This window comes from Sander lucioperca, chromosome 20 (genome assembly GCF_008315115.2).
Source record: "Sander lucioperca isolate FBNREF2018 chromosome 20, SLUC_FBN_1.2, whole genome shotgun sequence".
Classification (NCBI taxonomy): domain Eukaryota; kingdom Metazoa; phylum Chordata; class Actinopteri; order Perciformes; family Percidae; genus Sander; species Sander lucioperca.
The window spans coordinates 21,466,482-21,483,388 of NC_050192.1; the positions used below are offsets into that span (position 1 = coordinate 21,466,482).

Consider the following 16,907-nt stretch of genomic DNA (forward strand, 5'->3'; position numbering starts at 1 on the left):
CGCAGTTTAGCAAAGATTCTGTATGTCTGGCACTTAAACTGAACATTTGATGGTGAAGTGAGACAAGGTGAACAGGACTTATATGAAATATTTTGATGTTTCTGTCCAGAAGTAACTGCGTAGCCGTATAATAAAGTATTTTAAATGTCTTGTTGCGTTTTAAACACTGGCCGGTTTCTTTTGTTTTGTAGCCCAGTGCAGATTTGAGAGATAAGAGGTTCAGGTTTACTTTAGAGCCGCATGTTTACGATCCTTCTGCTTCCCCTCGCGTCCTTTTCCTGTCCCGCCAGGAAGAGGACGTGGACTTCCTGGCCAAGTTCTCTCGGCTGGTGAACGGGATGGGCCAGAGTCTGGTGCTCAGCTGGACCAAGCTGGCCAAGACGGGGAACGTGAAGGACACGGCAGAGACGCTGCAGGCCTTGGAGAGCAAAGTGCCGCTGCTGCTGCAGCTGCTGGTGCACGAGGACGACGACATCTCGGCCAACATCGTCGGCTTCTGCTACGAGTACCTGCACGTCCTCAAACAGGTGAGGGGGCAGCATGTCGGGAAGAATTGGGACGCATTCCAGCGTTTTCCCTCAGTTTGTGGAAGACTTAAGGCCGATTTGTGCATCAGCGTTAAATGTACGCCGTGGCTATGTACGTGGAGATACTGACCCTAGCCTTACGTGCACCTCTCGAAAAATATAAAACTACACATTGCGGCAACTTGCATAGCTCGGCCGTGGCTTGGTAGCGTTGCATTCCCCCCCCCCCCTTCCCCCCGACTCATTTCCTGGTTCTCCTTCTCCATCAACAACATGAAATCAAGGAGAGGGTTAACTTCTCCTGCTCCAGATTTCACCGTGGTCAGAAAGAACAGAGGAGACACTTTGTTTGTGCAGTAGACTACAGACTCTCTACTACATGCATATAACAAGATCATTTCGAATAATTATCTTACCTCGATGCGACAGGTTGATTGTCGGCTATCCAAATGCCAGATGAACATCTTCCCCCAAATTTTTTTTTCTTTTTTCCCGGATAAAGAATGTTGTTGAATGTTTGGCGAACGATGATAGACAGCGCGATGACATTCAACCACCAGATGCCGCTGTTTGGACGTATCACACGATTTGGAGGCATATCACATTTTTAAAGTTTACTGTAAAAACTGATTATTTTCCAATTCATGGCACGTTTTTTATTTTATTTTTTTTAATGCGTTCTGCAGAGAAGGGAGACTGGCATTGGTCACGGTTTGGAATGAAAGGGAGAAAACGGGACAGAGTAACACGGCTGATATCGCTCATATACGTTTTATTTTATTTTTTTACCACCTAGTTAAGGCGGCAGGTGTGTGTTGCTTAGGCGGCTGCCTTAGCTGCAAAGTGCTGCAGGAAACCCCGTCACGTACGTAGGCTACGGAGAAAGCTCTCCACAGAACCATAAATCACGCTTAAGTGAAACATTCATTCAGCTTAGGTGCTGCACCTAAACCTTTTAACGCAGGGAAAACCCTGCATTCAGCGCTGGAATGTAACTAATGGCGTTTTTCCATTACATGGTACCTGCTCGACTCGACTCAACGCACTGTGCGTCCGTTTTCCGTTGCAGATTTTAGTACCTCCTCAGCGTGGCTGGGCGTCTTGCCGGCTCGACGCACACACCAGCGCACAAGTATAAACATCAGACCACTTGAGCTTGTTTTACTGGAGTGGAGGCTCCACCAGAGCTTTCTCCGTAGCCTGTGTAAGTGGCCTGATGGTTATACTTGTGCGCTGGTGTGTGCGTCGAGTGTGTCGGACGTGTGTGTGTGTGTGTACGTGTACGTAAGCTACGGTGAAAGCTCTGTCTGGAGCCTCCGCAGAACTGTAAAACAAGCGGCGCCGCAGTAAACTGCCGTGACCTAACGTACACACACACAGAACGTGGAAGGTGTGTTGTTGCCAGAAGACACATTTAGTTTCTAAAGAAGATGGAGGCAGCAAAAAAAAAAAACAGCTGGCTAAACTGTTTAAAAATAGCGGGTTTGTTCAGGACGCCCCCGTCTGTCTCTTTCACGTCACCTTTCCGGCTCGCCTCAGCTCGCTGGGAACCTCGACTGAGGTGGTACTAAATAAAGTACCTGTTAGCAGGTACCAGGTACTTTTTTTCATAATGGAAAACCAGAAAAGGCGAGTAGAGTCGAGGTGAGTCGAGCAGGTACCATGTGATGGAAAAGCGCCATAAATACATTTACTCCAGTACTGTATTTCAGTCCAAATGTTGAGGTACATTACTTGAGTATTTCCTTTCATGCCACTATCTGTGGGTGGTGATGGAGCAGTGGATATGACCCATGCCTTTGGTGTGGGAGACCTGGGTTAGATTCCCACTGAGATACATCAACCAATGTGTCCCTGAGCAAGGCACTTAACCCCTAGTTGCTCCAGAGGTGTGTGACCTCTGATATATACAGCAATTATAAGTCGCTTTGGATAAAAGCGTCAGCTAAAAGACATGTAGTAGTAATAATACTTCTACTCCGCTACAGAAATATTGTACTTTTTACTCCACTACATTCATCTGCTACAGCTTTAGTTACTAGTTACTTTAGTTACTCCGCTACATTCATCTGTTCCAGCTTTAGTTACTAGTTACTTTAGTTACTCCACTACATTCATCTGTTCCAGCTTTAGTTACTAGTTACTTTAGTTACTCCACTACATTCATCTGTTCCAGCTTTAGTTACTAGTTACTTTAGTTACTAGTTACTTTAGTTACTCCGCTACATTCATCTGTTCCAGCTTTAGTTACTAGTTACTTTAGTTACTAGTTACTTTACACATTAAGATTACTGCACACAGAACACACACACACACACACACACACACACACACACACACACACACACACACAAGTAGTTTATAACATCTGTGTGTGTACTTTCTAAAATGGATTCTTCTTTACTTTTTATACTTTAACTATATTTTCCTGATGATACTTCCACACCTTTACTGAAGGAACATTTTCACTGCAGGACTGTTACTTGTAACAGAGTATTTTCTACGGTGTGGTATTAGTACTTTTACTGCAGTAAAAGATCTGAATACTTCTTTCACCGCTGACTGCATTCACGTGCTACTCAGTGTTCCCATTTCCAAAGTTGAAAAGTCGTTCTTCCGACTTCGGTTTTTTAACTCCGTCATAATGTGGAACCGACATGGACGCTTCAGAGAAGATATGTTTCATTGCTTAAAAATTGATACGCAATATGTAAATTAATAAGGTTTCTTACCATCAACCCAATTATAATTCATCGTCCTTTAGTCGGTTGGACAAAACGAGCGGTTTATAAATTTAGATTCAGTTCTGAGATTGGGCTTTCTCTGTGTTTAAGTTGAAATAGTTATTGTTGTAGTTTTAGAAATCATTTTACCCTATGATGTTTTTGTTTTTGTAGCTTCCTCAACTGACAGACCAGCAGAAAACAAACATCGAGGTGAGTCTTTGATTCGAAACGACGCTGCCAACTCTTTTGTCTATTTTAAAATGTAAAATAATGAATACAGCGGGCCTTTTTTCCCCCTCGCAGGCGATCATGCTGGCTGTCATGAAGAAACTGACCTATGACGACGAGTACAACTTTGAGAACGAGGTGAGCGAGTTTTATTCTCTGCTGATGGCCGTGCGTCTGTTCTTCAGCTCCTAAAGTTCAGTTCAGACCAAAGATTAATGTCAAGACAAAACCATTTTAGGACATCGCAGAGAAAAGTTTCAGCGGTCTGAACCGCCCCCTTCTCAGCTGCTCGATGGTGTTTTTTTTGCCTCCAGTGGTGCCTTCCAGGCAGCTGATAGCTGTTACACACCAACCAGACGGCCGACGGTCGGCAGTAAAGCCAGTCGGACTGATCAGTCGGGTCCCCAAGGTCCAAAAAAATGCCTCAAAACACACTGAGGCGACGCCGACTTGAGCGTACGCTCTGCGCGAAACGTAATACGTCTCCATCGCAGCAGGCAGCGCTTCTCTGTATTGTCTCCCAGAAAATGAAAACCGGCAGCTGATTGGACGAACGTGTCACGTGGGTCTTTTTTCTCTGGAAATTCACAGCCAGACTGTCATGGCGGCTCGTTCAGAATACGATCTCATATTGGACTAAAATAGTTCACCGAAACATGTTTCTGAAAACATTTGAAGAGAGAAATAGGCCGTGCAGTTGCTGAATCTGTCTTCATTTCAGATCAACAAAGGTCAGTTTAAAAGATTTTTGTCAGATTTTGAGCGGCTCATCCTGCTCGCCATTTCCGGGTGAGTCCCGACTGTCCTGTCTCTGACTGAACATGTCAGGTCGGCCAAAATGAAGGACGACGGCTCCTCAGACGGACGACGGCACGGGACACACCGAACAGACTCGAGTCACCGACCTCGCCAGACTGTCAGACTGCCGATTATTGGGTTGGTGTGTCAGCGCCCTAACCCTCACCTTAACCCTAAACATAACCATTGCCGCGCTGCCTGGGAGGAGACGGTGGGGGCAAAAAACACCAAACATCGTCTCAGCTTGGCTCAAACCAGCTGATGGTCTCGCTGCGACTCAGCTGGTGAGTCTCCAGAGGCTGGTTTTAGAACGTAACAGACGTCTCCTGTTTCTACAGCCAATAGAGAAGTCAGCTGGTAAAGTCAGCTACAATAAAATGATCCATAATCCATTTTATTTCTGTTACAAACTGTTAATCGGGGCGCCCGGATAGCTCAATTGGTAGAGCGTGCGCCCATATATAGAGGTTTACTTCTCGATGCAGCGGCCCCGGGTTCGACTCCGACCTGCGGTCTTTTGCTGCATGTCATTCCCCCCCCTCTCTCTCTCCCCTTTCATGTCTTCAGCTGTCCTGTCAAAAATGTGACCGAAGAGAAGGAGGCCTAGGACAGTATCGGTTCTGGCACCATTTTAGTTTTAGCACCGGTATCGGGGAAAAAACAACAATGAAAAAACGAACGATTCCCAACCCTTCTCATTATTGTACTGGCACACCTGTTGTATTTTGCCGTCTCAGCAGCCGGTGTTGTGCTTGTGTTTGTCAGGGCGAAGACGAGGCCATGTTCGTGGAGTACAGGAAGCAGCTGAAGATGCTGCTGGACCGGCTGGCTCAGGTGTGTCCTGAGCTGCTGCTGGAGGCTGTGCGACGAGTCTTCACCAACACAATGCAGTGAGAGCACGCTTTCATTCATTCATTCATTCATTCATTCATTCATTCATTCATTCATTCGTTTCAGTGTTTTCTCTCGGTTTGTAGGAGACTTAAGTGTGCATATTTGGCGGGGGGTTTAGGAGTCCTTCGTTATTATCACCATATCTGTGTCTAAAATGTTGGAAAAGCTAGATCAGATAATAAATGATTAACACTCAATAAGCTTAAAGACTAAACATGTTAACACTAGAATTGCCGTCACTTTGGCAAACTTTGAACATAATTCCCAGTAACAGAGAGTCAGATAGTGTTGTGTAGCCGAGCCAAAGTAGAACACTTTTTAATTAACTAACTTTGTCGGTTATCAGGCAAATAAAATGCTGATACAGATCATCTGCAAACTGCCAAAAAAACGACCCTGATAATCAGCCAGGGTTGATAATCGGTCACTAGTCACTAATCACTAGTTTGTTCCCATACCGTTTTAAAAGCGATGTGGGCACCTAAACAGTGTCTGAACTGAGAAGTGTAATAAAGAAGAAAGGTCTAAGGCATTTTTCTTGCACAAAGTTAAAATATTATATTATATTTACATTGAAATTGTTAGGACATTACAAATACAGATGTGTAGTGGCACAAACAGCCCTCTTGTACAAACAATTTCAATATGAAATAGCCGTGTAAAATTAGTGATGCACCGATGTGAAAATTGTGGCCGATACCAATATTTACCGATGTCGATATCTCTGTATAGAAAACTAATTTTTATGATAATCAAATAAAGAACTATTTTCCGAAACGCATTTTGTTTTTTTTACTTTTGTGATTTATTTTCCGAAATGACTGATATTGGGCACCTTTACCTGTGTGCAAAATATGACTGTCATCAGATTTTCAGAAGAAAAAATTAATATTTATATAATTTGACATCGAACAGATACCGATGTGTTAAAAAAAAGGACCATATCGGCCGATATTATATTGGCGGCCGATATATCGTGCACCACTATGTAAAATGAAGGATTTTAAACTTTTTGCAAGAAGAGTGTCTCGGTGCCTCTTCATTTTTGAACTTTTTTCTTCAACAGAGCAGTTTATCTTGAGTTTTGTTTCTCAGGAATTGGCAGACGGCTCAGTTCATGGAGGTGGAGGTGGCCGTCCGGCTGCTGTACATGTTGGGCGAAGCTCTGCCAGCGTCTCACGGCGCTCACTTCTCCGGGGACACGGCGAAGACGAGCGCCCTGCAGGACATGATGAGGACGGTCAGTCACACAGTCAATATATACGTTCTGGTCAACGGCTTTCCTTTGCTTTAAAGGGTAACTGCGGCCATTTTAATTTTTCCCTATTCATTGGTGTCTAAGTGACTTATGTAAATAAACATCTTTGAAATTGGTCCAGTATTGAGCGAGAACGCTGTAACCAGCAACTGTGAACTGGGCTGCAATATAAGACAAATGTTCAGCGTCCACTAAAAGTTCTGTTGTTGCCGCTGACAGACTCAGATTATTATTCTAAGTGTCTGACAACATTATGAAAGGATCCCTACAGAGATAGACCTTTTAGTTAAAGAGGAAGATCCTTTTAGTTTAATATGAAATAGCTGCGAAATCACCATCACCAAACCCCACCAGACTCCATGTAAATAATCAGGACTTTTAGCGTGTATAGAGCCAGCATATTTCCACCAGACTCCATGTAAATAATCAGGACTTTTAGCGTGTATAGAGCCAGCATATTTCCACCAGACTCCATGTAAATAATCAGGACTTTTAGCGTGTATAGAGCCAGCATATTTCCACATGTAAATGGGTGAATTAAGGGTTTATTTCAACCAAACCAGAGTGGTGATTGTTGGAACAGTGGAAAGATGAACCAAGACGGACTTTCATAGTTTTATTTAGTTTCTGTCCACTTTGAATGAAGTGTGTTTTACGATGATAAAAGTCCTGATTATTTACATGGAGTCTGGTGTAGTTTGGTGATGGTGATTTCGGGGCTGTTTCATGTTAAACTAAAAGGATCTTACTCTTTAACTAAAAGGTCTATCTCTGTAGGGATCCTTTCATAATGTTATCAGACACTTAGAATAATAATCTGAGTCTGTCAGCAGCAACAACAGAACTTTTAGTGGACGCTAACGGACATTTGCCAATTAACATTACATTTTACATACATACAGCTTGTTTCTTGTTTAATACTGACAAGTTTCAAAGATTGTTGTTCCCATCTGTCACTTAGACACAAAACCAAAGGAAAATAGGGTCCAGGTTGAAAAAAAAAAACAACCTGAAGTTACCCTTTAAGGTTGTGGAAGAGGTAATCCGAAACAAATCAATATAATTTCTTTTTAAATCCTCAGCTGGTGTCGTGCGGTGTGAGCAGCTACCAGCACAGCTCCGTGTCTCTGGAGTTCTTTGAAACGGTTGTTCGATATGATAAGTTCTTCATCGTGGAGCCTCAACACATCCCCAATGTTTTGGTGAGCTGATGGTAGCAGATCTCTAATCTACACATTAAAATCATTCATTCATCATTCATTCTTTTGTTTTGTACGCTGGCTGTGTTGTAAATAAAATCCGATGTCTGTGTGACTGAACGTGTTTAAAGTGTGGCGCGTTGTGTTCACTGTCAGATGGCGTTTCTGGACCAAAGAGGACTGAGACACAACAGCCCAAAGGTCCGCAGCCGGGTGGCCTACCTCTTCTCCAGATTCATCAAGACTCTGCAGTGAGTCCAGCTTCTGTCATCTAACGCTCACTAAGTGGTGGACAAAATAACAGAAACACCTTACAGTACACAGGGTTTCCATGTTCATGGAAAACCTGGAAAAGTCGTGGAATTAGGCTACGTTTACACCGCCAGGTTTTGGTTTTTAAGCGTTTGATGAATGAAACGCCAGAGCAGGGGGAATGAGAGGGGAGAATGCCAAAGCAGGGGGAATGAGAGGGGGAATAAGAGGGGGAAACATCAGAGCAGGGGGAATGGGAGGGGGAAACATCAGAGCAGGGGGAATGAGAGGGGCAAACATCAGAGCAGGGGGAATGGGAGGGGGAAACATCAGAGCAGGGGGAATGAGAGGGGGAAACATCAGAGCAGGGGGAATGAGAGGGGGAAACACCAGAGCAGGGGGAATGAGAGGGGGAAACATCAGAGCAGGGGGAATGAGAGGGGGAAACACCAGAGCAGGGGGAATGAGAGGGGGAAACACCAGAGCAGGGGGAATGAGAGGGGAAAATACCAGAGCAGGGGGAATGAGAGGGGGAAACACCAGAGCAGGGGGAATGAGAGGGGAAAATACCAGAGCAGGGGGAATGAGAGGAGGAAACGCCAGAGCAGGGGGAATGAGAGGAGGAAACGCCAGAGCAGGGGGAATGAGAGGGGGGAATGCCAGAGCAGGGGGAATGAGAGGGGGGAATGCCAGAGCAGGGGGAATGAAAGGGGGAAACACCAGAGAATTTAAAAATCTGTTTAAAAAGTTTAAAAATTAAACACAGAAAACGAGGAAGAGGAAAAATCATAATTTGGCGTTTAACGTTGATAGTGTGGCGTACCTGCCGTAAATAAATCAATGTATGGAAAACACTGAACGGGGCTATAAATTAATGACATATTGAGTTATCTTTCTGGAGGTTTGGGGCTGTTTGTAGTTATTTAACATATCTGTTGAGATGTTCCAGCTCTGAAGCTGTTCTCCTGACTGTTTGGTGTTGACGTCGGTGATGTTGTGTGTTCACAGTAAACACATGAATGCCTTTATAGAGGACATCCTGTCCAGGATCCAGGACCTGCTGGAACTCGCTCCTCCCGTAAGTATCAACATCTCCAGGAAAGGAAGCAGCTCCTTCCTAAATATAATCCTCAGTCCATGATCCAATCTTCCGTGAATGATACACACACACACACACACACACACACACACACACACACACACACACACACACACACACACACACACACACACACCTTATTGATCCCCAAGGGGAAATTCAAGGTCCCAGTAGCTTAAAGACATCACACACAACAAACTCATACATCATAAACAGGATGAGAAAATCCACATAAATAATATGGACAGTAAAAGATACTAAATCAAAAATCCACATGAATGTACTATGGGATGTATAATCATGAGAGGCTTGCAGTGACAGGACAGGGACTGACCCTGGGATTCAGTCTGCATGGTGAGGTGCTCTATGAGAGGGGGGGGGCTAGCTTTATCAGGCCGTTTGCACCTGTTTCCAGGCGTTAATTTTTTCGCAAAGACTGACTTAACCGATACGGGCTATTTACAAACAGGGCGCACTTGGGTAAAATCGCAGATTGCCTGCCACATGAGCGAGAAGAGACAAGTTGCACTTTGTGTTCGTGGGAGGGTCATGGGGAAAGTGGGAGTTCCACCCAAAAATGTGGGAGGATATGTGTAAAGTGCGCCTAATTATATATTCCGCGGTATTTACGAAGACTGCCAGTAAGAGCGCGCCTCTATTCTGCGGGGGAAATTCTCCACCTCTTAAAAGCAGGTCTAAACCAGCTGCAAGCAGGTTTCCTCGTAAATACCTCCTGGTGAAATGGCAGCAGTAATCTGAGCAAGACGAAGACATAGGCCAAGCTGAAAAGATCTTTGCCACAAGGATCACTCTTTTTCAGTTGAGTGAACACGAAATCATTAAGCGTTACAGATTAAGCAGCCATGCGATATTACAGTTTCTGGAAGAAATCAAAGATGACATCATATCTCTGACTCAGCGTTCATATTCAATTCCAGCAGCTGTTAAACTCCTCGCTACGTTACAAATATTGGCATCAGAATCATTTCAAACAGTCCTAGCATCAGCAGTGGGAATATGGCAGTCTGCACTCAGCCGTATCATAGCACCAGTACTTAACGCTTTGCTACAGCGCAATGTACGGTATAGTGGGCGGAGAAAGGCGCTGATTACCCGATGAACTGCAGGTTTGGGAAATACCAAGTATCAAGGCGTGCGCTTTCTGCGGGTTGGCCAAGGTGCTGATAACGCTGCATTCGCAAATGTACGTACAGCTGACCCTCTGTGTCAGGGTGGTAGTGCAAATAAGTCCAATAGTGCAAGGATAAAGTCTAGAGACCAGCATTATATGGACAATATAAGAATAGAATAAAAATATAAGAATAATGTAGACATAGGAATATAAAAACTATAGTAGTGCAAGGATAAAGTTTAAAAAAAAGACAGCATTAAATACATGGACATTATGCAGGAATAAAGTAGACAGTAGGATAGACTAGTACTAGGATAGTCTGTATCACTGATGCGGTTTCCTGTGTCCAGGAGAATGGCTTCCTGGCGCTGCTGACCAGCGACGACCAGCTGTTCATGTTCGAGACGGCGGGCGTCCTGATCGTGAATGGAGAGAGTCCCGTGGAGAGGAAGCAGGCGCTGATGCGGAGCCTGCTGCTGCCGCTGATGGATGCGTTCCGCCTGCTGCTCGCCAAGCTGTTGCAGGAGACGGAGGACGAGAGGCAGGCCGCCCTCGCCGACTGCCTGAGCCACGCCGTCGGGTTCGCCAGGTCAGGACTCTGAGCCAGAGGTTTCCAATGATGCATTGATTGCTTCTAGGGATGAGGCGATCTGCTTTTGTCCCGATTTGATTCTTTCATGATACACGGGTGCCGGGTCGGTTTGTATTGCGATTTTTTATTTTTTTTTTATTTATTTATTTATTTATTTTTTTTAAACCTCCAAACTAGGGATGCACCAAATCCAAATTTTTGGGGTTCGGCCAAATACCGAATCCCCTGGTTGAGATTCTGCTGAATCCTCGTCCCATCCTCAGTCCATGAACTCAGTAAACTCATTAATGAAGTAAACAGTGACTGTCCTTCCTTTGCCGTACCTGAAGTTGCTGCATTCTGGCTGCTGTCTGTAGATTCCTTCATCACAACTCGTATTCTTCCAGATGTTTCATACCAGATGTTGTAACAGCGGTGATGTTGTGTATAGTTTAGGGTCCTCGCCACCACCAGACTAATCAGCATTGTAGATTGAACATGTAGCTGGACTTGAATGGTCTTCTTTTGACTGAAAGTACTAGGGCTGTACTCGACTAAAGAAATTCTTAGTCGACTAACACTTATATGATTTTGTCGATTAATGGATTAGTTGATGTAATCGACAGAGCTGTGCTCTTTGAGAGGTGGTTAAGACTAGAAAAGCACAATATAAATGTAGTTAATTACCATCTGTAAAACTGACTTTCTCCACAATTAATCCTGCAAAAGCACCACTTTAAATCTTGTGCTTACCAGAAATGTGCTCATAAGTTTCTTGGAAATGAGTAATTAAGCATGAATAAGCATAAAAAATGACTCATCAACTAAAGAAATCTTAGTCGACTAAGACCAAAACGACCGATTAGTCGACTAATCGACTAAGAGGTGGCAGCCCTAGAAAGTACTGCCAAACTACACTTTTTCTGCTCACCAGTTCCATTTTCACTTTCTCACAGCCTACTGCATTGAACACTCCACCTACCTACCCGTCAAAAAGCCCAATATTCGTCCGAAGCCGAATCCTGGATTCGGTGCATCCCTGCTCCAAATTCTGGGGCACATTCAACCTCAAAATGCTGTGCGCCGTTTGCTACGGTTTCCTGGTTGAGCGACACGTTTCCTGGGAACGTGTACGACGGCATTTCAGATGTTTTCCCTCGTTTGGTGGGTGTGTCTCTCGTTTATTGGCTGAGTAAAATCCTTGTAAGTTTTTAGAAAAGTCATGGAGTTTGCTGCTGGAGATAAATCTCTTGTGTGGTCGGAGATTGTTTTCGTGTCAAAACTAGAGATGTTCGTATCGGAAATGCCTCCGATTCTGCCTAAAATGCAGGTATCGGTATCGGCAAGTACTCGAGTCTATGCACCGATCCGATACCACGTAATGTAGCCCTGTAGAGAATCTACTTTAAAGTAGTTTATTTGTTATTTTTCTGATCTGACCGTCAAACTGGATAATAAAAGTTATTTTTTTGTTTGTTCATGTTTCATAAAAAGTTTAACCTGACAACGCCACACAACACAGTTAGGCCTCCTACACACTGGCTGCGTGGCGTGAGCGTGGCGTTTCTGTTGCGTGGCGACTGCGTGGCGTTTTCTATGTCTTTGCACACCAGAAACGTGTCTGACTGCTCTGCTGCTGCTGCTAGCCTCGTCTATACACATGGATGTTTCCCATTGATAAAATGAAATAATAGTGTTCTTCAACTTTATTTTTTCAGTCGGCAGTATTGACGGCAAAATAGGCTACAGAATATTTGGTTCTGTAATGACAGGTGCAATATTTGAAAATCAATAATTATTTATTATTTTTTTAAATTACATTTATATCTGCATTTATGTCAAAACCTCGAGACTTTCAAACATCAACATGTCATTTATTAAATGTATTTGTGTCAAAATGACATATAAACATCTTTTCGTATTCTATGTTGCCTGGAAACGCTTCCAAAATGCTTTGAAAAATAGGCGTCAGTCCTATTTCTAGCATGCACGCGTTTTCGACGAAATATTTATCTGACCTTCACTCAAAACGCCGCTTAAGAGTGAAAACAGAAGTGTGGATGTAGTCTGAACCGGTCGTGGCGTCTCTTCTGTGTCTGCAGTCGGACCAGCAAGGCGTTCAGCAACAAGCAGACGGTGAAGCAGTGCGGCTGCACCGAGGTCTACCGGGACTGTCTGCAGACCTTCCTGCCGGCGCTGAGCTGTCCCGTCCAGCGGGGGCCGCTGCGCAGCTCTGTCCGCTCCTTCCTGCACCGCATGATCATCTGCATGGAGGAGGAGGTCCTGCCCTTCGTCCCCGCCGCCTCCGAACACATGCTGAAGGACTGCGAGGCCAAAGACCTGCAGGAGTTCATCCCGCTCATCAGCCAGATCACCGCCAAGTTCAAGGTACGGGGAAAGACTCCAGAGGGGGAGATACCTTCCTTTCAAACACAGATTACAGCTAAAGTTTAAAGGCTGACAACAGCTGTCAGACTGCAACTAATCCATTAGTTGTCAACTATGAAATTAATCGCCCACTATTTTGATAATAGATTAATCGGTTTGAGTCATTTTTTTATGAAAAAGGTAAACTTGTGTGATGTCAGCTTCTTAAATGTGAATATATATTCTAGTTTCTTCTCTCCTCTGGGACAGTAAACTGAATATCTTCGAGTTGTTGTGGAGGACGTCATCGTGGGCTTTTTGGGAAACACTGATCCACATCCACAACTATATATTGTGCAGCCCTAACTCGTACTAATGATTAACGAGCCTTTTTTTCCTTCTCCCGTTGCCATGCAGAGTCAGGTGTCTCCCTTCCTGCAGCAGGTCTTCATGCCGCTGGTGCTCGCCATCTTCGAGGCGTTGGCGCGGCCGGCGGAGGACAACGACCAGGCGGCCGCGCTGGAGAAACAGATGCTGAGGCGGAGCTACTTCACCTTCATCCAGACCATCACAGGAAGCGGGATGAACGAGGTGATGGCCAATCAGGGTGAGTTTCACACACACACAAAACTAGGGTTGGGTATCGTGTTGGATTTTTACGATTCCGATGCCGAACCGGTCTTTTAAAACGATTCCGATTCCTAAACCGATTCTTGAAAAACTGAAAAATGACATCAAAGAAAGGCTCTTATATAGATTTTTTTGTTTAAAAATTGAAAATTATTTAAATTTAACAATATCTTCACGTTTTAAAAGTACTTAAATGTATAATAAGTAAACCTAAGTCACACACAAGGACATTAGGCATTTAAAATGCACTAAAAGCTAGCTAGCTAACGATAGATTAGCAGAGCAAGTGTAATATGTTTACTAGCGATCCCGTGCAGTGAATGGTTAACATGCTTTCACTCCGTTTTGGTGAGCCCAGAGGGAAAATATGGTATTTTAAAAGTAGTCTACATTTACGGTAGCTAGCTAACGGTAGACTACAGAGAAAGTAATCTTTTTACGATTCCTACCGGTTGCCTAGGAACCGGTTCCATAGTGGAACCAGGTTTCGGTACCCAACCTTACACATAACTTCAGCGTTCGTTGGTGACAGGGCCGTAGTCAAGGCCACAGGCAACAGGAAGTGATCATTTTTGAGAAAAAAACAGAAACGTGTGTTCGCACTTTCTGGATTTGTGATGTCGTGAGAATAAAGTCCTTATTTTAGGAAGAAAAAGTCCTAATATCATGCCTAGAATTAAAGGATTATGAGATTTTAAGTTGCGCACAGTTAAAGTTATGTGGTCGTGTGAATGTTTGTTGTTTTCCAGGAGCAGAGAACATCGAGCGCGTCGTGTTCACCATCATCCAGGGCGCCGTGGACTTCCCCGACCCCATCGCTCAGAAGACCTGCTTCATCATCCTCTCCAAACTGGTGGAGCTGTGGGGTGAGAGAGCTCTACAAACGCCTCAAACTAACTGCTCCACTTTGTTTCTTTGTCCTTGTAGGCGAGGCAATTCAAAGTGCTTTACATAAGCATTAGTCTCACATAGCCAGACCCTCCTCCACAGCGCTGCAGAGTAGAGGGTGACGGGAATCACGTGACCCGCGGGAGTCCCGAAAAATTGTCACCCTCTACGCAGTAGAGTACGGGAGTCAATTTTACTGTCGGTAACGTGTCAGGGACGGATAGAGCATAGAAATCAACGGGAGCGGGACGGAGATTAAATAAAAACAATACACTGTAATGCGGTGAGGGCGCCCAAAGATTGCGAGGCATTTCGTTTTAGAAAAGAGAACCACTTAAAACCCACAATACGTTTGTGTGTTTTTGAGACTCCCTCTGGTCATGGTATTCCCAATCAACAGACACACACACACACACAAACACACACACACACAGACAAAATAATCGTTAGTTGCAGCCCTAATCTATTTTGATGCGTTTTCCCATGACTTTTGTAATTTTATCTGTATCGCAATATTCATAATTGATATCACAATATCCCATTTTGTCAATATCCAGTCCCTCCAGAACAACGTGATTATGCGATTGCATAATTCAATGCATAATCAGCCAAAGTCTACATATTTATTTCGGGGGGGCCGCATTTTTTTCAAATACGCCGCACTTTCGCCGCATAAATTGCCGATTTCCACGCAAAATATGCAGGGCTTGCATGATTTCATAATCCCCGCATTTACGTTGCAAAAAAGTCCCATATATCTTAGCAGAAAGTTGAAAAATGTTGCGTTTACTTCACACAAGAGCAGCCATTTCCCCTGTTACCATGGGAACGTAATGAAGTGACGTAATTAAGCGACGTGAACGTCATCGAAAAGCTGCAAACCCCGCGATGAAGCCACGATGAAACCGCTGTTTTTGCAAATTCCCGCAATTTTTATTTTTTTTTTATTCTTTATTTTCAATCAGCAAAATAGGAATACAGTATACACGTAGTAATAGTATCTGTCCATTTGCTGTTTTTTTTTTTGTTTTTTTAACAGAACATATACATACTTTGAACAGTTAGGGAGAGAAAAAAAAAAACTTGTGCATTACAAAATGTACAAATAACTACATTGTTTGGGACATAAAAGAGACGAGAAAAAAATAATAATAAATAGAAAGCACAGGATCCTTAATTCAGCACCTCTACAAAGTCTAATCTTAAGGGCTTTACATATTTGACCCATTTGGACCACATACTAACAAATTTACTTTTCTTTAGACGAATGGAAAAGGTAATTGCTTCCATTACATATATCCCGTTTCCAATATCTATCCATTCTGAGACTGTGGGAGGGTCGGGAAGCAGCCAACGTCTTGTAAATGCTTTTTTGCAGGCAGATGTAAGAATGGCATATAAATACTTATCAGCAGTTCTAGCCAAGAACTCACAATTCCCCAAAAAAAGAGAGGAAAACTGTAAAGGTACTTTATTGTTGAGTATAATATTTAAGATCTTGTGAAATTCTGCCCAAAATGGTTTAATCTTTGGGCAAGTTCCCGCAATTTCATCGCATAAAATTGCATAAATATCCCGCATATTCCATCGCATTTTTTAAAGCAGCCATATTCTGCTCATTTTCAGGTTCATAATTGTATTTTAAGGTTGTACCAGAATAGGTTTACATGGTTTAATTTTCTAAAAACACCATATTGTTGTTGTACTGCACCGCTCTCTCTCACTGCTGCAGATCCTCTTTTCAGCTGGTCTCTGTTTTAGCTACAGAGTGAGACCTCTTTTCTTCTTCTGTACTATCTTTGATTGCACTGCACATGCCCAGTAGCTCAGATGTAGATCATGTCAGCTAGCTAGCTCCATAGACAGTAAAAGAAAGGCTGTTTCTACAACTTTGGTCAGTTACAAGGCAGGATTAGCTGGGAGACTTCTAAATGAGGGCGCACATGGAAGTAGTTCTTTTGTAGATTATGGTGAACTTGTGTGTGTTGTAGCAGTGCTTTGCTACTGAGAACGAGGTAGCATGCTAGCGTTAGGTTAGGGCAGAGTGTGTTCTGGAGGTTTGTTCCATAACTTGTGTTTTTGTTTTCTTCTGATGAAACCTGCAGGAGGGAAAGACGGCATGGTTGGATTCCCCGACTTCATCTACAAACACATCGTTCCCGCGTGTTTCCTGGCTCCTCTCAAACCGACCTTTGACCTCTCCGACGCTCAGACGGTCCTGGTAAGTCTCTCTACCAGAGTCCAGCCTACAAACCACAGACTGTAAAAATACCAGTTCAAAAAAAGCAATTATGCTGTTTAGGGTTGGGTATCGTTTGGGTTTTTTCTGATACCGGTG

The 16,907-nt window shown here is 43.7% G+C and overlaps 1 protein-coding gene across 2 annotated transcripts in view; it reads left to right on the plus strand.

Moving 5' to 3' along the window:
• xpot (exportin, tRNA (nuclear export receptor for tRNAs)) overlaps positions 1–16,907 on the plus strand; it is a 33,815-nt gene that overhangs the window by 11,586 nt on the left and 5,322 nt on the right. For both annotated transcript variants that reach the window (XR_004106693.2, XM_031309356.2), the window contains exons 9-21: positions 291–527; positions 3,425–3,463; positions 3,557–3,619; positions 5,045–5,169; positions 6,269–6,413; positions 7,514–7,633; positions 7,787–7,881; positions 8,891–8,960; positions 10,464–10,702; positions 12,787–13,072; positions 13,469–13,658; positions 14,431–14,547; positions 16,675–16,790. Coding sequence is in view for 1 of the 2 variants with exons in the window: in XM_031309356.2 (XP_031165216.1) it covers positions 291–527; positions 3,425–3,463; positions 3,557–3,619; positions 5,045–5,169; positions 6,269–6,413; positions 7,514–7,633; positions 7,787–7,881; positions 8,891–8,960; positions 10,464–10,702; positions 12,787–13,072; positions 13,469–13,658; positions 14,431–14,547; positions 16,675–16,790 (1,842 nt within the window). In the remaining variant the exon portion in view is untranslated. The remainder of the gene's footprint in view (positions 1–290; positions 528–3,424; positions 3,464–3,556; positions 3,620–5,044; positions 5,170–6,268; positions 6,414–7,513; positions 7,634–7,786; positions 7,882–8,890; positions 8,961–10,463; positions 10,703–12,786; positions 13,073–13,468; positions 13,659–14,430; positions 14,548–16,674; positions 16,791–16,907) is intronic.